Raw genomic sequence first — 21,394 nt, forward strand, 5'->3', positions numbered from 1 at the left:
CAGAACAACTCCAGTTTCGCATGTGATTGAAATTTTATAATACATAGCTGACACAATCATCCTATCGAAACATTCTGGATTGTGGATTATCGTTTGAAACATACAATCGAAAATGTATACGTTTTCGTAAACTAATATCACTTGTTCGCGAATTATTCAAATAAACCTGTGATGTTCAAGCCGTAATGTTCCATTTGAATAAAAGCATGACTTAAAATCAATATCGAGTCTTTTATCAATCGTTTATTTTTCGATTAATCGAGCTCTCTCTCGCGGAAAACAATCTCTTTTCTGTTTGATTGTTTTTACAGTTAAACAAAATATTTACAAAACTGTTAGCGTTAGAAACACATTTCTTCCACATATTGTTATGTAGATATGTAGACTAGCCGTGCGGGTTGAAAATTCTTCGGAAACTGCTGGAATAACGATACGAGGGCACTGTAAATCCTCCTGTTTTCGTTTCTGGTTTTGTTGCCTCTGTGATTGCGATTGGATTTTTCGTGATTTTTTGTCCATTGGTGTGCTTTCGTTTTTCATTTTTCTATGCAGTGGGGCTGTCACCGGTTTCCGGTGAGATTGTGGCTATAATCGATGCATTTGACGTTTAGAGTGTAGCGACTAATATCATTTGTTTTCTTATGCTCGTAAACATTAATGTTCTTAAGTTTTGATGTGATATAATGATCGATTTGTTTCGTTTTTGCTTGTGTGTTCAGGGATCGCCTTTTAATATGCTTAAGAAGTGTGCTTGGCGAATAGTTTACTTCCTAGTACGAATGTCTTTAAAAGATCTTAACTTACGGTGTGTCTCAGCTATTGTTTTAAATTTGAATTAATAACTTTGCGTTTTATTTGGATTCTGTTCTCGTCGGCACATACTTTAATTGTTGATTGCATTTCGAAAGTGCGGCTTGGGTTGTCACTTTCATTTGTTTAGTACGTTGCATGTAGAAAAGCATATTTACAGATTGGTAACATTAACTAGTTTTAATATTTTTCGTTGAGAATAAGTGTGACATCTTCCTGAAAAACGAAAACAGATTTTGGTTATTAAGGGTCTAATTTTGTGCTAGGGTACATAGCCGTTTTAACTTTGTTCACGTTTCGTGTTTGACTCATCGGTGCATAACTGTTTATGTTGAACTGTTATGTCACATAGCAATTCAACGTAAACCGCTAAGTAAGTGTAAAGTAGGAATTTGGCGAGAGATTTAGTAGTAGCTCTCAAACAAACCCACGCTTTTTAAGATCGGTTTTGCGGTTTACGAGAAAATATAGCGGTAAGAAAAAAGTGAGTTTCATCGATTATATCACTTACACTTTTATATCTGTGAAGCCAAAAGGGACAGCTGTTTGAACTTCAATCTTTATCAACAGTAACAGATTCGTTTGAAAGGACAAATTCGAGTGAGTGACATAACCGACAAGCCACACTCTTCTCTTATAGTTTAGTTTTTACGGAAATGGTTGAACCGATTCCAACAATCATTTGGTGAAAGAAGATATTGAAAAAGTAATTTAACTAAAATGTCGACAAAAAATAGCCTTTTCCGAAATACTTGTTTTATTATTTCCGAATTCTCGACTATTCAAAATTTTATAGCAATATACGTTTTTTTTAAATTACCGTGGTTCACAGCAATCCATCATACCTAGTTAATCCAGCAGACAACGAAGCGGCCGGGTCTAACCGAACCTATAAACAGAATATTATAATCCAATCCTGCGTCGAAAACTGTACCGCGAGTGGTTACTGAAGCCGAAAGGCATCGTAATGAATGCAATTTAAAGAAGGTCATCCAAAATCAGTTGTTTTGCCAGAAACATCGATGCAGGGAAAAATCTGATACAGGAAGATCGCCATGTGACGTATCGTGAAATGGAGGCAGCCTTGGGCTTTAGTGCGGAAAGCTTGTATGTTATTTTGCAGGAACATTTAAAGCTTGCTTCAAATAAAATTGGAACAAAGACAATTGCCTGTATTTCAGTTATTTATTATTGTATTCAAGATCTTTTTTTATACAAATGTAGCGTTTTCTTCATACTTTTAAGAAAAAATACGGATAAACTTATTCGTCACGGTTTTGAAGGAATTCTCGAATTTTTCCTGTAACACGGCTCAGTAGGCGGCGCACACCTTCTTCGTCCATCGTTTTAGCTATCTTATTCCACCAGGTCGTCATCTGATTGATGTCTTTGACAACGTTTCCCTTTGCCTTGAGTCTCCTCTTCATGATTGCCCAGTATTTCTCAATAGGGCGGAACTGGGGGCAGTTGAGTGGGTTAAGGTTTTTCGGAACAAACTGGACCACTTTCTCTGCATACCATTCTTAAACGGCTTTGCTGTAATGACAGCTTGCCAAATCTGGCCAAAACATTACAGGATGGTCGTGGGATCGAATGAACGGCAAAATTCGTTTTTGGAGACACTCTTTTTGGTATAGTTCCGATGTCATTGTCTTATTTGTAACGAAAACTTTCGTTTTTTTGCCGCAGCTGCAAATGCCCGGCCAAATCATAAATTTTCTTGCAAATTTGTCGGCAAAAACAAATTTAAATTTGGCTGGAACATCCCTCCGAGCCGTTGCCAAGTAAAATTTTTGACCTGGGATTTGACCGAAGTCAGCCTTGACACAGGTTTCATCGTCCATCAGAAGACACCCGTTGAACTTGGTCAGCACCTGGTCATATAGTTTCCGAGCACGAATTTTGACCACACTATTCTGTTTCATGGTCCGATTTGGCTGTTTGCTAGCTCGATACGACTTGATTCCTTCCCAGAGTCGAGTTCTCCTCACGGTACTATGGGCAGCACCGAATTTTCTGGCCAAATCACGGTCCGACAGATTAGGATTCCTCTTAATCGTCTTCAAAATCTTACCACGCAATTTCTGGTCGTCAGTTCGACTCCGACGATCGGCTTGAGGCTTCCGAATCGTCGTCAATGTTTTCTTATAACGTTTGATAACGCGCCATACGGTATTTCTGGGCAATTTCAGCTGTTTAGCTAGCCTAGATGCAGACCACAATGGATTTTCCAAATAACTGTGCACAATTTTTTTTCCTTCTTTCGGCTTCCATGTTGATTGTTTACAAAGTACAGTCGATTTTCGGAATGTCAAAAATCATACGTGAAGCTGACAAAATTCCCGACACGTGGGCGCCAAGAGCTTACAAATCCGTCCACCAGGAGCGCCACAATATGAGCAAAAGTTTGTTCCAATTCTAAATGAAGCAAGCTTTAGTCTCGAAAAAAATTGTTCACGTTGGATCCCACATAATTTGATAATCGTGTCGATTGGTGGAAAGAAATGCTGAAAAAATTCAATCATGGTGCTTCAAATTTGGTGTATAACATCTACACATATGTCGAAACATGGATTTACTCATATGAACCCGAAACTAAACTCATATGAACCCGAAACTAAAACTAAACACATCGGCTCAAACAACCGAATATTTGAGCACCCAAAACGCCGATATTATCGACCACCCGCCGTATAGTCCTGACTTGACCCCAAACGACTTCTATTTGTTCCATTTGGTGAAGAATAAACTGCGTGGAGAACGATTCAATATTCCTGAAGAAGCTGTTGAAGCGTTCAAATACCATGTTTTGGAGGTACCTCAAGAAGAGTGGAAAAAATGTTATGAAAATTTGCGATCAAATATAATACACTGAAATCTTTTTTATGCGAATTTACGTACCGCATAAAAAACCGCATAACTCTGGAAATTCGCATAAAAAAACCGCATAACTCTGAAACTTACCATAAAAAAAAACCGCATAACTCTGAAACTTCGCATAAAAAAAAACCGCAGAAGGGAAACCGCATAACTCTGAAAATTCGCATAAAGAAGTCGCGTGAAAAAAAACGCATTAAAAAAGACCTCAGTGTACTGTTTTCATTTTTAGGCTAAATACATAAATAAGATCCTTATCAAAGTATCAAAGTGATTTTTGCAAAATTTAGCAGTACATTTTATTTTTTCTACTTTTACTCTTCTAGGAAATCGAAACGAATACGGACACGAATTCAAGTTTTTAAATTCGAAATCAAATAGTCATTTGAAGTTTATCAAATCAGCCTGGTTGCCAAAGCAAATAACGAAAAGATCTTGCAGTGGCCGGGGTTCCAGTCTGACGGATTATCTCTTCGCGCGACTCTGTTTATAACAGGGTATCTAATTTTTGTTATATTCAGTAAAATGACGTTGAATCAAATGGAAGTATTGTAACGGATTTTGTACTAACGACAGCAAACCCTTACTTAATCTTACAAATCTTAAAGTTTCGTTTCTACCGGCAGTAGAGCGGTTGCAATCATTTATCAAAAGCTACGACTATCCAGCTCTGTTTGAACCTGATTTGACCTCTAGTCATTATGCGAAATCCGTCCTGGGATGGTGTAAGATACCAGAGATCAAATTCGTGCAAGATGTGGCTACGGATCTAGTGTATATAGCGATATAACCGAATAAGTGACGCAACCGACAAACTGCTCTATTTCACTCCGCTAAAATTTTGTCCATGATGGCTCAACCAATTTCTAAATACTTGGAATCGTTTGAAAGCAGCACAGCAGTTTTGTGCATTACCCAAAATAAGAGTGTATCGAAAATAAGCTATCCACATACATTTGTGTTGTACGCATGTATTTGTGATGGTTATTCATGTTCAGATCACAGCATGCTGTGCGTTTGGCTGCCAACTTGCGTTTGTTTACTTGTTTGTGCGGTTGAAGTTCTGCGTTTTCAAAATGCGGATATTGCGGACAGGACGATTCAAGTGGAGAAATTCGGTCGAAAGGTACTGGTATGGCAAGCAATATGTTCCTGTTGTTTGAAGCCAACTATTTTCTACACTACCGGAACTATAAATGCAGAAATCTATCGATCTGAATGTCTCCAGAAGAGATTGCTGTCTTTATATAAGAAGCATAGTGCACCTCCACTGTTTCGTACGGATTTAGTGTCGGCTCACTATGCCAAAATCACTCTTAATTGGCTTGCGAAAAAGAGTATAAATTTCGTTGAGAAAAATATCAATCCACCAAATTGCCTCAGCTTCAATCCATCGAACGTTACTGGGCAATCGTGAAGAGTGTGTTCAAGGAGACTGGTAAGGCAGCCGGGAACATGCAGGAGTTCAAAAAAACTTGGGCTCAAGCGTCCAAAACATGCGATGCAACACTTGTCCGGAGCTTGATGAAGAGCGTTCGATCAAAAGTTCGAAAATTCGTGAAGGAATAACTTAAATTTCATCCGGTTTTCTTTATGCTCAAGTTTAACCTCGTACAATAAAGGATAAATTTTTAGTTTGAATAAAATATCGTTTTTATCATAATTTGAAAGAAAAATTTGTGGATGGCTTATTTTCGATACACTCTTTAATATGGAAAGTATGGGATATATCTAAATTTGTGACCATATTTTGCTATGAGTGATTTTTGAACGTCTTTACCTGCTACGATGATGATGCTCCATAGCCGCTACTTCCGCCGTGATTTTCCACCGAGTTCCCTCTGCTAGTGGTGGTTTTGCTTTCATCACTCGAGGTCAAGCTACTGCCAGCGAAAGAGGCTTTGTCCTTATTACTGTTATTAGTAGCTGCAAGATATGTTGAAAATGCTGTTTCCGATTCTGATTCAAGGGAATACGATAGAAGTACTACATCAGATATAGATACTCGCAAGGATTCAACAGTTCATTTACTAACCTGTGCTGCTATCTCTAGTACCCGATTCCAGCCTGCGGTCACCCGTGAGATGATCGACGTATGTACCAATGCCGATACCTCGGGTCAGATGCGGGTTGCCTTGCCGTGCGACTTCCTCCTGCGAATAGCGAGGTTGCTGGAACTTGGCAATCGCTTTGCTGCCCAAAGAAGCTGGTGTCGAACGTTGGTGCACTAGTCGGTGTCGTTGCGCTATCGGGGTGATCGAGGTGGCGATCATTGTGCATCCGGAGTAGTCAGTATTTGAGTCGCTCCCCTGATGCCATTATGGGAGGTACACGATGGAACAGATGACAGATTAGTTTTATTCGTATTCCGGTACAATCGGTTCGGTTGGCTATATAACTAACAGCAATTATGCAGTACTAGTTACGGTAAGATGTTCCTCCAAGATGGTAGGAAGGGGTTAGTCATCAGATGGGAATATTCAAACATTCAATAGCCGTGCAATGAAACAACAAGAAATGAGATAGACTAGCTGAGTACACAAACATTACAAGGAGCTTTGGCCAAGCATATGGTAAAGAGATAACAGTAACAATATCATACGAATGTGAAACCGCGTAAAATCTTTTGTACATGTGGATTCACTCAAAATTCCAGCTGGATGTTCACTCAAACACTCAGAAATAAAATCTTAGTTAGCCGAACAAATTTAAGATATAAACTGTGAACTTGACTGCATCTATATAAGTTGGAAATTAAAAAATCGTAAACTAAGAAATGACGTAGATTTTTAGAAAGTAGCAAAACTCAAAAAAAAACAGGGTGTTTTCTATACAGGGCTATAGTTTATACTCATTCAAACGACAATCAAAAATCAAATTTACCATCGTAGCACCGTTATCCGAGACTCCAGATCCAGACATATTGTCAGCCAATAGTCTTTCACTTTCTGGATCGGACAGAAGTCTCGACGCTTCAGATTTATTTTTAAGGATCGATTTCGACCGCCGATGAGTTTCTAACTGAGGTGATGTTTCTATCGAATCTATGGACAACGATAATTTTTTAGTATCTTCTTTACCTGGGCAGAGTTGGTAGTCAAATGATTTCAACATGGAGTTGTTTTTTTTATGGCGATGGTAGATGAGTTACACAAGAATATGTTAACGTTCGATTTGGAAACGAAATTGAATAGTTTTGGTTGATGATTTTGACGGTTTTTGACGGAATGCGAAAAAGAGAGAAGTAAAAAAAGACAACATAAATGGCACATTAATGATTTCATCGTTCAGGAATATCAGTTTGTGTCTTGGAACTCGGACCACTGTTGCTACTACGTGTAACGTGATTTACTTTTTACATTGGTTTATATGTTTGCTGTGTATAAAGTGTTACAAAAGTCGTGTCGATTACAAGATGTACGTAGAACAAATACTAGAAACAAAGATTTTTCTTTCTATATGTGAATAGTGTATTCACGAACTATTGAGATTCCATTATTGAAACTTTTCCATCAATTGTTAACAGTTTAGAATTTAGGATATTGATGTAATTAAAAAAAAAACTACAAAGGAAGGGCTCTAGGGGGTTGTTCGAACTGTTAACTACTGCTAATTTTTGTATTGAAGATTTAAACAACTGTTTTTTTGTCATTTACATAGATTTTTTTCTATCTATGCGAAATATACTTTCGAAAATAATGCTTTGAGAAGTTTTTACTTTGTTTGGTCAAGATAATCTAATAATAAGTTCATTAGGAATTTTCCTAGATGGTGACAGATTAGTGAAATCCCTATGAAAATTATTGCTTCTCGTGTAAGGCGAATAGCACACAAAATAAACTCACAAATAGTTCACTTGCTGATGTGCAAGGCAATCTTCGCTACTTCGAAATATTAAGTTTTATCTACTCGAATCGCTGCGTAGGCACATTTCCAAGTAATTATAGTAATGATATTGAAAAGATGTTTAAAATCAGTCGAGCTGGTCATGTTCAAAACCTAAACACTGTTTGTACGGCTCTGTTTTCCGTTTTATTGATTTTAGTTGGTTGGACGTGAAGTCGCCATAACTAAGTTCAGTTTTTGCAATGACTGAATGGAAATATATAGTGCAGAAACTCGTAGAAAAGGTGATTTTTTCTTTGGAAAAAGATACGCTCAGAGACAGGACTCGAACCTGCGTCCCTATGCAATCCGTGCGTACGCGCTACCATTTCGCCACCATAAGCCGTATGATAAACATGGCGTTACACTCACTAAAATCGAACTAACTTTATTCTTCAATTAAACTGCATCTTCAGCTCATAATGCCAAATTGCACTTTTTAGTGGACGTGACTGGTCTCCGTTCCCATAGAACGATGTCTTCAGGTGCGAAATGTTCCGTCTGCGTTCTTGTCTGTGCCGTCCGGTTAGCGCCGATGCTAACGTGTTCGTCAGTAATTCTCGCAGTCCTCGTTCGGGTAGCTCCGTTGCTAACTCGCACTTTCCAGATTGATTTGGGTTTGACCTTGTGATAGACACGGCTCTACAGGACTGGGTTTGGTAAAGCGTACATCGAACATGGTCTAAATCCTAGCCGTCTCACGACCGGTATCATATATCCAACATCCTTTCTGTTCATCAGACAACAAACACTAGTATTCTCACTCTATACCTATTCTTCCGCTCAAGCACTGGGTAGGAGAGTATATTTATAATCACTTGCTGCCTGTTCTAGGAGGATGTTTGGATATATGATACCGGTCGTGAGGAGGGTAGGATTCAGACCATGTTGGTTATACGATTTACCAAACCTAGTCGTGTGGTAGAGCCGTGTCTATCACACGGCCAAGCCCAAATCAGTCTAGAAAGCGCGAGTTAGCAACGGAGCTACCCGAACGAGGGCAACGAGAATTGCTGACGAAGTGCAATTTGGCATTATGAGCTGTAGATTCATTATGAGCTGTAGATGCAATTTGAGCTGTAGATGCAGTTGACAGAATAAAGTTAGTTCGATTTTAAAGAGTGTAACGAGTGGTTGTCTTTTTTAAAAATAAATTTAGATAAGTGAACTTTTAACTCGCGTAGGCACGGATTGCATAAGAACGCAGGATCGAGTCCTGTCTCTGAACGTATCTTTTTCCAACAAAAAAAAATCATCTTTTCTGTGAGTTTCTCATTCATTTGGCTTCTCCAATATATATTTTCAGTCAGTCATTGCAAAAACTTTATTTTCCGTATTCGTATCTATATACAAAATGAAGACATCAAAATGTACGGATTTATTTACAATTTGATCATAAATCACAGAATCGCGAGAAATCTAATATTTTGTACTTTTACTGAAAAACGCACAGTGAATTTTATTCGATTCGACACGAAAAAATTAAGATACTGATGCTTTTCTTTCTTTCTTACATTCAGAGAACGCATATCAAAATAGAGCATAAATTCAAAAAGCATAAAAAGTACATAATAAAATCTTTTATATCTTCACCCAACGAATAATAAAACTGCCTATACGTGCAGTTCAACTGACAGAACGTTTTCATGCACGTTCGAGTTCAGCCGCTGGAGTATGATTTCAGGAAATTCCATTTTGAAGGACAAATGTGACAAATGTTTGAAATATTTGCCTTTCTCATCTTCGTGTACAAGAAAAATCGATGTAATAAGCATTTCGAAAATATTTTATCCCTACCTCCGGTACTTATGGAACCGAAAACCAAGGATGTGAAATAAAGGAAGCTAGTTTGGTCATCAATCCGTTACTTAAAAGACAATTCGAAACAATCAACACTTATTACTCTGTAGCTCAGGAACTGGAAGTCGGAATCCGAATAAAACTGAATAATACTCGATAGTACCATATGATCTACAACAGAACAGCTATAATACCTTACGTTTGAATCTAACCTTGTCAGAATCGGCTGAACTCCGAGAAAAGAGGGAGCATATTTTTTCACCCATGTTTTTTTTATGTTTTCTAAAATGTTGGTCTAAAATTTAAATTGCAAAATTAATACAACTTTTTCACGCCGATGCATATTTTCGGTGTTCAATGCTCAGTTCCGAAGTTGCTTGAATGTTGTTTTATTACCGGAGATTTTTGTTTTATTATTGATTTCGTTTTAAAAGCAAATTCTAGATCTTTTTTTCAATTCACTGTGTTTAAATTTTTTTCACTATAACTTTACTAAAAGATTTCATTACGTTACCCCAACTTGTTTATGTTTTCACATTTTTTATGTTTCCGAAACGCATGTCGTATTTTTTCAATTTGAACGACAATCACATTGTAAATAAGCATACTATTCTTTAAGAATAATAGCACAGATAACACAGATAAACGATATACTAGATGTGCCAGTTAATAAACCTTTACTTTTTATCGGTATTTCCATGTTGATATTAATGTCGTTTTCGCTTGAGAAAACTTAAACTGACCCAGGGTAATTTCATCAAACAAACACTTTTCACGAGACTGTGTTGATTTCGCACTTAGCAAAGGAGATTTGAGCAAACCTGATACAACAACCAGGTTCGAAGCTGACTCGATTTTCAGTTTAACAACGTTAAAGCTAGGTTCGAAATATTATAAAATCCACCAAATGGAAATGTCTGATCGTAGGTTGAAATAACATGAGAGAGTTAAGATATCAAGGCATAATTATGCATGAACATTTGACCACGAGAAAGCTCTTTTCAAAGTGGGTGCCACATTTACTCGGTCAAAACCAACAACGCGTTTGGTTATATTTACAAGTAATAAATCAGATTTTTGACGTCGATATGTGACAATGGATGAAACATGGATGCATCATTTCACTCCTGAATCGAAACGATCATCACTGAGTGGACTGTAGCCGGTGAACCCCGTCCAAAGTGCCCAAAGATACCACAGCTAGGAGGGTTATGGTTTCAGTAGTTTGGGATGCACATGGTATAATCTTCATCGACAATCTTGAGAAAGGAAAAACAATCAATGGCGAATACTGCATAGCGTTGTTAGATCGTTTGAATACAAAAATCAAGAAAAAACGACCTCACATGTCGAAGAAAAAGCCACTGTTTCACTAAGACAATGCACCGATTCACAAATCGATGGTTGTATTGAACGAATTACTCTTCGAATTTCTTTCTCATTCACCGTATAGTTCACATCTCGCCGGTAAGAAATTCAACTGAAATTGTTTGTGTATCGCTTTCGGTACAAACAATACACGTCGACAGGATATCTCACCAGAAGGAGTAAGTGGTGATGCAGAGAGTATCTATCTCCCTTTGTAAGGATACGCTACTCTCTTGCGTCATTCTATTCACTTCAACAGGAGAAGTGTAGGAAGGATTAAATGAATGATTTCAATTTTTGGCAAACAATGTAATATTCTTAGTTAGTCACTCGACTTTTTGAGTGATGTGTTAAAGTAGTCAAATGCCTACGCCTACGAATGCTATGAATTTTTTCCATCTTTCCACAAAATCACGAATACTACATCGAAAGAACTGTTCATCTATTTAAGCGATTCAGTCGTGAAGGCATTTTTTCACATCTTCATAACTAGTGAAGAGCTGTTCAGCAAGAGCTTGAGACATCGATTGAAATAAATGTTAGTCAGAAGGGGTCAAGTCAGGGGAGTATGGCGGGTGGTGCCAAAACTTCCGCCTGAGTTCTGAAATATAGTTTAAAACCGCTTTCACTGTGCGTGAGGGGGCGTAGTGCTGCATAATATCTTTCTAATATCTTGTGGAGCATTCTGGTCGTTTTTCGAGCAATGCTTGATTCAATTTCAACATTGGTATCGGTAGTATTACAGTATTAGTATTAGTATTTACAGTTTCCTTTGGTTTGAGAAGGTCGTAATACAAGACACATGTTTTTATCTCTTTTTTGGTTTGAATTTCTGTGCTTGTGATTCCTGAAGTAAACTTCTCATATTCCGTCGGAATCCGGTGCAAAATAACCTTTGTTTCATGGCTTGCCAGCTGACGTTTAACACTTCCACAACCTGTTTTTGACTTTAGGTATTGTCTTCTTTCTACAATCCGTGCAATTCAGAATTTTCAAATTTGAATCAAACAAATTATTAATTGGCACACCTGAATCAGGCTCGTATATGAATAATTGAAATTTTAAATTCTTTGACCTGAAATCACAACCAATACTATGACGCCCAAAGAGCAGCGATCCAGTGATAAATGGTCACATTTCATGCAATTGGGGTTTTTAGGCTGACTAAGCATCACTGTGAAGTGTAGTTACAATTAAGGGGTACGATCTATCTTGTAAAGAATCATCAAAATGATATTTTAATTCTGTGTTTTCTCTTGAAGAAATTTCGTTGAAAATAAATTTTACATGTAAATGATGAACAGTTCACTCGAAACGATCATCGGATTTGTAAAAATTTAAGCAAGAATGGGCCAAAAATTCTGCATTTGAAAGAATTTTTCTGGATTATCCAAACGATTTTGCAAACTTGCAAGAGTCATCGAAAATATCTAAAAACTCGATGGAATCAGAAAATTTCTTGCAGATTATTTGTTAAGGTCTGAGGCCAATGTGTTTTAGGGTGTTTTATAGGGCTATTTTCACGCTTTAAATCTGACTTTCTCAGAAACGGTGACGAATATAAAAAAACCCAACTGACAATCTCGTAGAAAATTAGATTGGATTATTCTGTGGAAATTTCAGAATGATTCATTGACTTTAGCGGTCGGAATTTCTGAAGGAAGAATTGCATAGCTGAAAACGGCAACTTTCAACTTGTTCATTGAATATCTCGCCTTCAAAGGCATGCATCAAAAATCTATCCTGACAATGTCTAGATAATTTTATTTAGATGCGATTAGTGCATAAAAACATAGATGTTGTCGCGATAAAAATGAAGTGATTGTTATTTTTGTGAAGGTAAATCGATTTCTAAGCACGCGCCATTTTTTTTGCTCCAGTTTCCTGGTAACGTAACGAAAAATGAGAGAGAAATACCTAAAATCGGCTCAGAAAGGCTGCCAAACAAGCGGTAGCTTTATTGAATTTTATTTGATGTTGTCAAACTTGTGACCGAAAATATCAAAACTTTCTTGGCCACCCTGCCCATCGAGAGTCATTTTGTACATATTCGAAGTATGGAGAGAAATGTAATATGCAGAGCGAGGCACGTGGTTATACGCGACCTTCTGGCCTCAGCCCTTAAAGTAGTTATTATCATTATAAGTTTTCATAATCAATTAATCATCTGGAAAATTTATGAGGATTGAACCGTTTGAGGTTCTTAAAATGCTTTGCTAAGTAGAAATTTTATCCCTCGTATTCTGGACAGTTACGTATTTCAGCTACTACTTGCAGGTTGTCAGAATCAGTCCTGAATACAATGGATAAATAGTTGAATAGAATTTGAAGGAATTTTTGCTTATGAGGTATATCATTTCTGTTCAAACGACTCGTCTTTACATCCTCTATATTAGAACTGAAACCTACTTACTGAAAATTTTTAGTTGCTGACATATAGAAAATTATGAAATAAGAGTGTATAGAGAAACTGAAGCTATGTTCGTGAGAAAATAACATTGAAAACATCTAAACGTGATAACGGCGTGTAGTGTCATAAACAAAACAATCATCTTTACGGTGGTATTTTTATTGTGACGATTTGTGGTAGCACAGGCGCATAGTTTTGTGTATGTGTGTAAACTGTGTTGTGTAGAGTATAGGTGTGCTGAAAGCGTTTGAGTACAGAAAATTTGCAGTAGTTTGTTCGTAATCGGTTCGTCCTAATTGAACAATGAAAGCTTGTATGTATATTTGTTTGAAAATGAAATGTCCGATTCGTAGCTGTTTCTTGTGACATGTTCATATGTATGAAGCGGTCAGTATAACGTGTGCGTGATTTGTATGTGACATCGACGCCGTCAGACATTCGTGAACTTACCTCTTGGCGATGGATTCTGAATGCCAAACAGATGCTGATTTATAAGTTTGGTTGCAGAAGCTATACTTTTGGCTGGCATGAAGGAAGATCTTCGTGTTTTCTTGTTCGTACTACTGCTGCTGGAAGTGGCACCAGCCGGACCTGTTTCCTCGAGACTTTCGATGGATGATTTGAGATTTTCAAAGCGTGCTTTGGGCTTACTAGCAGTGGCCAATACCGTAGAGGCAGCACCCTGTTGGAAGCGGGTTTTGCGATGTTTTGGTACCGGGGTTTCGTTCAGGCTGACCCGACTGCCTCGGTCGGCCGAATCGAAGTTGGTCTGGAACTGCTTGTACTCCTCGTCCATCGGGCTGGCACCTAAACTCTTCAAGCCAGTGTCTCCGGATATACTTTTCTTGACCTGGGCTCTACCTACGGAACGATGTTGTTGAGTATCTTTCTCCAACGGATTTATGTACAGATTACTCGTGTCTAGCGTGTCTAAGTCGAATGACATATCTATAATATCGGATGTTAGATCACCTTGTGACAGGAATGGATGCGTTTGACAACTAGCGTAGGTATCGGAGCTATCGACACTAGCTAAATCACCGTTGTTACTATTACTATTGTTATTATTACCGCTAGCGTAATTGTTGTTACTGGTACCGTTGACATTACTATTACCATTACTATTATTACAGTTATTAGAATGTTTGATTGGTGTATCCATATACGGATATGGATATGATATTGTACTTGGACCAAATTGTGCTGGTGGGACTATACAGTTATTATTCATACTGTTTTTTAGCATACGCATCTCTAGACAGACCGTCGTGTGGAAGTCGGAAGTAGGAAGTGGCATTAAACCTTCAGCATCGATAAATTCTTTGTACTCCTAGCCGGATGATGACGCGGGTTAGCGATAGTTGTCGTAACGTTCAAACGATTACCAGGAGATTAACAGATGATAGAAATAAATCGAGATTAGTATTGATGCGGTTACAAGTTGAATCGGTTGTAACAATAATCTGTTAATTACTAGAAGTATTGAAAAAACTAACAAATTATTCCTTACAACCGGTTTATGTTTAGCTGAAATAACGGCACAACTCAGGACTTGAAAGGGTACAAATAGTGAGCTACTTTGGAGATAGTGAATCTATATTTTGCCAGGCACAGAAAATATATCTGCTCACATATAAAAGAATCTTTCTTGATACAGGGTGATAACTCAAGAATATGCTACAGATTTGATTTTTAAACCTCTATTGATGTCTCTATCAGTTTAGAAAAGTTAAGGCTTAAAATAGATTCACCATCCAATACAATATTTTTGATCATATTTTACATATTGTACTTTGTTTTATTGATCGAGTTCGTTTTTTTAAAGAATCGTACAAAAGGACTGAAACAGAACTTGTTTTGCATAAGCACAATGTATTAAACAAAAAAAACAAAGAAATGAAAAAAAACATTACAACGTTGGTATTTTGCAGTAATGCTTGAATTACTCGATGTGAGATAACATATGGAAAATTACAATGCGCATGATGCAGTGGAAAACTTGTAGCATTTGGGATAAAACAAAAGTATTGCAGAACTCGCCTTAAGCATAATTAGACGTATTTTTTTGAAGGGCCTTGATTTTTTGAGGAATGAGAAAATATAATAATGACTGAAAAATTACTACTATCTATGACATCATCTGGCTCCTCAGTTTATACATTTTTTTTTGAACAAGGAAAAGCACGTCGGAGATAAAATCCATATCTCTCTCCAGCAAGTATAAAATCTTCTTATCTTATATATCAATAGAATACAACAATCCAACAAATACAGACTAACAGTTACCGAAAGCTCAATACTAAATAATAGAACTAGCCCCATAGCTGAACCTAGCATCTAAGAACTAGAGTAGGGAAAACTGCTTAAAATTGAGTTTAGAAACAAACTCTTTACCGCGTTGCGGAAACGGGTAAGTATCAAATACCTGGAAACATTAATTGAAAAGACGACACATACTGGAAAAAGGTTCGTTGTATCCGTAATTAAAGCAAGCGGATTGAATTCTCAGGAATTGATGAGATCGAAGACAAGAATGTATAACCACACGGAACCGCAAAACTACCGAATTTTGAGTACTTTCCATCTAATTCGTTCAATAATCTAATTTTAGGTAAAGTGACTCTAAGTATTTTCCATAAACCAAAAATATACTGGGAGGTGAGTTATATCTACTAATTAATAAGTTATTTTTATTCAGCGATTGAGTTCTGGTTGAATGCGAATTACCTAATTTTAGCTTATTAAGCGGAGCTCTCGCTATTGGGTGGTTTTGCTCTTTGTGTTTTTACAACAGTGGAAAAAGCGAATGGAAGAAAAGATTCAATACAATTGAAAATTAAGTTAAAAGAAGTCGAACCTAGGTAGATTTACGAAAATTACTCGGGGAGATCAAATAACAAGTTGAGATTGGAGTTCGGTTTCACATCTCATCCAAGTTAGTCGATAAACCAAAACTGCTTACGTTCGGGGCAGAAGAAACCAAGTACAGTATTGTGTAGTGAACAATAGAATGATCTCGAAATGAGTGAACCAAACGAACAAAAGCTACCGCCGGTACGAAAGAATACAATTATTGTTGACTTCAGACAGTGCAAAATTCGACCTTCGATACGAGAACTTGAAGGTTTGCTTAAGGAGCAAATGCATCTTGACATTAAACGTGTGCATTTACTTCAATGCAATAAGACCAATAATCCAACTCTTTATAGAACTGGATATATTCTATAAAGAGTTAGATGCAATTCAATTCGCTAAAGACAATAATAATGTGCACTATGTGGAGCATGAAAATATCAAGTACAACATTCCAGTAGTTATGGAAGATAGTGCTATAGAAGTGCGTGTGCATGATCTTCCCTCAAGCGTCATCGATCCTTATATTCGCAAAACCATCTCCCAATACGGAGAGATTCTCTCTATCGAAAAAGAAAAGTGGAAGAATTTCTTCCCTGGTATTCTAAATGGCGTACGTTTGTTACGCATGCGCTTGAGGAGGCCTATACCTTCTTATGTGACATTCGGTCAGGATACAAGAATCACGTGCAAATCACTTGTTACCTATGACAATCAGATGGCCACATGTCAATATTGCCAACAAGCTGTTCACTACGGTAAGCCATGTGATAAACTGGACAAGGAGACCACTACACCAAAGGGCAACGGTGCTTCCTTCACAGAAACCCCAAGCAACCCCAGTACACCTGTGACAGCCACCAACAACAATGAAGCATCCTCTTCGAATTCATCATCATCCCCTATAGAACAAAGTACATCAGCTGCAGTTAACAACTTACCCTCCAACCAACCAGCAACTGCAAACAATGTACAACAAGGCGCATCTACAGCAACTAGCAACGAAATCAACAACAATACCACGGCAATGGATGACGAGACGAACCACGAACTAACTGCCCCTCAATTCTCGCAGGAGGAAAATGGAAGCTCCTCTCCCCTTAGAAAAAGGGTGACAACGAGATTAAATACAAAAAAAATTATCTAAAAACTCATCTAAATCGGCCACGTAAAGCTTGTACGCAAATAGGCCTGAATAAAATATCCTTTAAATAAAAAAAAGTTGAGATCGATTGGTTTACATTCCTGATATCTTAGAATTCATGCTGAATAGCTTCGAGGTGTACAGTTTTAAGTTTATGATAGGGAGCCTAGATGACAGAAGTTAATTCCAGGAAGGAATATGAAACCTTAGCAATATATGTTTTAATGCTCTTTGTGACACGAAAAATATAAACAAGCGTCTGAGAAGCCCTTGAGAATACGTAGTCGGCGTGATCCGGATTAACTTGTCAATCCAACATCTTGTAGTCGAAATAGAAAGTAAACAAAGAGAAATTGTCACTGGCTTATTCGCCCCTTTCAAAATTCAACCGAGAATATCTTATAAACATGTTTCACATTTGATATTAAAAACAAATGCCCGTCACATAAGCATGAAACAATAAAAACGTTTTTCACATGAATAAATGATAGGGGAATGTGGGGCAAAGTGGATACTTTAATGATCTACGATTTTTGTCATATACACTGGACCCTCAATTTACGCGCAAAGTTGAGTGTGCGTAAATTAAATTTTGCGTAAATTAAGTAATTTATTTAAATTTATCGCGTAAAAAGGTTATTTCAATCCCATTCGATTTTGGTATAATAACACAAAAAATCTAACTGCGTCCATACCCAAAAGCATCTGTGACCATCTGAGTATATTCTGAGACTACGGAAATCCGTAAGAGATAACATATTCCAAGATCCAAAAATTACTTGGAATATTGTCCTTAGAGACTGCACTGTGCCACAGCACGAACTACAACTACAACTAGTATCTATTATTTGTTTGCTGTTCATATATTCAGATCTACACATTGCTTACTTGTCTATTTTTAGCTGTTTTAGGCATTTTCTTAGTAGTCCAAGAACTTCAGGTCTTAAGATCTTCACGAGCAATCAGCAACATATGTATAATTTTTCAATACTGGTCATAGCCGTGGAGCTACATAGTGCCTACTTGTCAATTGTGATTTGATCCAGGAACGTTCACAGTCATCCAAGAACTTCAATGGAAACAGATCTTAAGATCTACACACACACAATCTGCTGCTTTTGAATAGTTTTTCAATGCTGCTCATAGTCATGGAGCTACATATTGCTTACTTGTCTATTCTGATCTGTTTCAGGAATATTTTCAGTCATCCAAAGACTCGCGTAAAAGTAAATCGCGAGTATGGAGTGTGAAGATTAAGTTTTTTAAGGCACTTTGTTATTTTGGTAGATTTTACGGTCTGAACTGCAGATAGGTTTTGGATGACCTAGAATAGTTACAATAAGCAAATGATTTTCATGTGGTATCACGAACATGAACCGTGTGTAAGGTTCGTAATAGTTCTCTTGGTTACGCTGGTAGATCTTAAAGCCTATACTCCAAGTAGTTTTTGGGTGAACAAGCACTACCTCATAACTCTTCACAATGATACAACAAAAAATAAACTCACTAATGTCATCGGTTTCGTTGATAGACATCAAGGCCTATATTCCAAAGAGGTTTTGGATGGGCAAGAGCTTCCACACACATTTCCACAGTATGTCAATTTGCTGAATATAGTACTAAGATAGCATACCGCACTCAAAAATTATGCAAAAGCCACCAGTGATTTATTTTTTCCAGAGAATTCTTGGATACCGCCGATATTCAATAGATTCTATGAAACCAAAACAATTCCGTAGTGATCATTTTATATAATCCAATTCACTGAAGCATGTTGGATTGTTTTGTATACGTATAAATAAAAATTTCCATCATCATGCAAAAGCTTTTTCTACGCGATCATCGTGTAAATTTAAAAAAAATCGCGTTATTTCAAATAAAACGCGTAAATGAAGTTCGCGTAAATTGAAGTTTTAGTGTATTGTACAATAAAATTATAGCTTTCCTTAGATCGATAAGTAAAGCCCGTTTGCCCCAACAGCGGGAGAAAGTGAGGACTTCAACAAGTCCATTTATTTTTGTCTTTAAAGGCTTCTACCGAATAGTAGAATACAAAAAAAAAATTTAAAAGATGAAACTTTGATTTTAAGTATTAATAAGATGTTACGAGCGTTGCGATTCCTTTACTTTGGATGTTTTGTTGGTGAACCTCGAGCTGTTCTGGCAACTAACAGTGTTTTAAGTGTTGGCCTGTTTCGGATCCATTTACTGCATGGAATGAAAAATCCCGAGCTTAACAAAGAAAAAGTCGATTTTTCACCATGAAAACTTTATTATTTTTCAGTATATTCTCCATCTAGAGTGATACACTTAACCCATCGGTCATCCAACGTTTTGCAAAAAAAAAGATTTTTGTCGTGGCTTTTAAAATAGGCTTCCGTTTCTGCAATGACCTCAGCATTCGACGAAAATTTCTTTTAAAGGAGAAACCTTTTCAGGATTGGAAATAGATAATAGTCACTGGGGGCCAGTTCTGGAGAATTTGGGGGATACTGTACCAATCCGTTCCGCAAGCTATTCAATTTCATCGTTGCTTTTATGTATGATTGAGCAAGTACGTCTTTTTCCATAGCTTGATGAAAACTCGTTTGACACGATCCGCTGTTATTTAAACACTAGTGGATAGATTGTCATGAAATTGGGTATTGGGCCATTTAGAGGCTCGAAACTATTCACGTCTTTTCTGTGAGAGGCCTGGGACTTTCCATTCCGTGTAGTAGGTTAGGTTACAAGGTTGGGGAAGTTAGGTTAAAAAATTTGTCATAGAAAAAAATGCTCTGAGCCTCCCAGCTTTGCCCTTGCCCACTTTACCACAAGTTCAGGTTTTTAAGTTCGGTTCTACACTGTATTTATCCAGTGAGGAATTCACTTCGACACCATTCAGGTGCAAAACAATAATGCGATTACTTAATTGTGTTTTACTAGCTAACCAAACGGTGATTAAAAGCTAAACTCTGTAATGCATGATCAGAATGTGCTACAACGTTTAAAATCACGCCACATTTTCAACAAAGCTCACACTGTCTATGTCGTTTGTCATTTGAATAATCTCCAAGTTGAATCAAATTGGCACTAAAATGAACTTGGAAAATCTAAAAAAGTTGTTTTATATTTTCCAATATAGCTTTGAGAGTAACAGTATGTTCAATAGGAAAGATATCAAACAATCTGTTATGGTATATGTTATCATAATAACTGGAAACACGATCAAGTAAAGGAAATTTGTAATAAGATATGCTTCCCGTTTTGTTAGTTTTTTTTATATAATTTATTACATTTATTTATAATTACATTATTTTCACTTCTCTTATCTCAGCCTACACTGTATGGATTGGAATTGGTCAGCCCATGTGTTAGAGTTGCTCAAGCGGTAACAAATACCTTCGAAATCAGCTTTAATGAACTTAACTATTCGTTTGGTATCTTTCAAAAGTGTTATTGAATAGATCTACACATTGTTTCAGCCAGATGCAAACTGTAAATGGCAAGCATCATGTCGCTAAATTTTTTTCCACAAGAGATTTGAAGTCATTCCGGCATAATTTGTGTCTGATATAATTATGACAGCCATTCGGAATTTGGCAACTGAAACTGGCTGTCTTTCACATCGTATTATGTGGCTGCTAAAAGTATTGAATAGTTTAAGGGGTTCTTTGAGAAGGTAAGCCAAGACAAATAATGTGAGCTCAAGTGAAACGTGTCTGATTGGGAAACAGTACCTATTGCATTCAGTGCTCGTTGGAACATTTGATAAATGTGAATGTTTGGAGGTGCTTCTCAGAGTGTGAATTTGGTTGCTCCGAAGCGAAATTTTTTTAAATATACAAACGACGCCTTATCTGTGAAAATGTTTGGACTTCTAGTGGACGATACCCCGAAGTTTCTAAGCCACTTCTGTCGCATCTGGAAGGAGAAAAACCGGAATCGTTACCTTAGACGGGTCCTCCTATTGTATAGACGCTAGCCCTATTGAAAACCTAGGAGAGTAATCATGAAGAACAAACTCTCGGGAAATTCGGTATATTTTCCATTCTCTTCATACAAGCTACGCTAACAACCTTGTCGAAAGCATGCCTCAAAGGTTTTCGGCCATTCTCACCCAGTTGACTGGTCTGGAATTTGATTCCGAATCAGCTGCAACTACCGATCCGAGTCGGAATCGGATTCCCAATAAAAAAATCCAGACGAGTTGACTAAATTGTGTACTAACTGATTACACCAAGGGTTTCCAATGTACCTTCGAAATT

General features: G+C 37.3%; 1 protein-coding gene across 11 annotated transcripts in view; it reads right to left on the minus strand.

Annotated features, from left to right (window-relative positions):
• Positions 1 to 228: 228 nt before the first annotated feature.
• The window catches only part of LOC131439293 (potassium voltage-gated channel protein Shab), a 347,162-nt gene continuing 325,996 nt past the window's right edge, over positions 229 to 21,394 (minus strand). For 9 of the 11 annotated variants that reach the window (XM_058610141.1, XM_058610145.1, XM_058610142.1 and 6 more), the window contains 5 exons: positions 13,601 to 14,480; positions 6,571 to 6,767; positions 5,723 to 5,996; positions 5,468 to 5,646; positions 229 to 1,026 (listed from right to left, as the gene is read on the minus strand). In XM_058610141.1, coding sequence (XP_058466124.1) covers positions 5,471 to 5,646; positions 5,723 to 5,996; positions 6,571 to 6,767; positions 13,601 to 14,480 — 1,527 coding nt within the window. In that variant the 3' untranslated portion in view covers positions 229 to 1,026; positions 5,468 to 5,470. Of the gene's footprint in view, positions 1,027 to 5,467; positions 5,647 to 5,722; positions 5,997 to 6,570; positions 6,768 to 13,600; positions 14,481 to 21,394 lie in introns of those variants that run through there. The other 2 variants (XM_058610143.1, XM_058610146.1) reach the window with 2 other exon arrangements.

This window comes from Malaya genurostris, chromosome 3, assembly GCF_030247185.1.
Source record: "Malaya genurostris strain Urasoe2022 chromosome 3, Malgen_1.1, whole genome shotgun sequence".
Classification (NCBI taxonomy): Eukaryota; Metazoa; Arthropoda; class Insecta; order Diptera; family Culicidae; genus Malaya; species Malaya genurostris.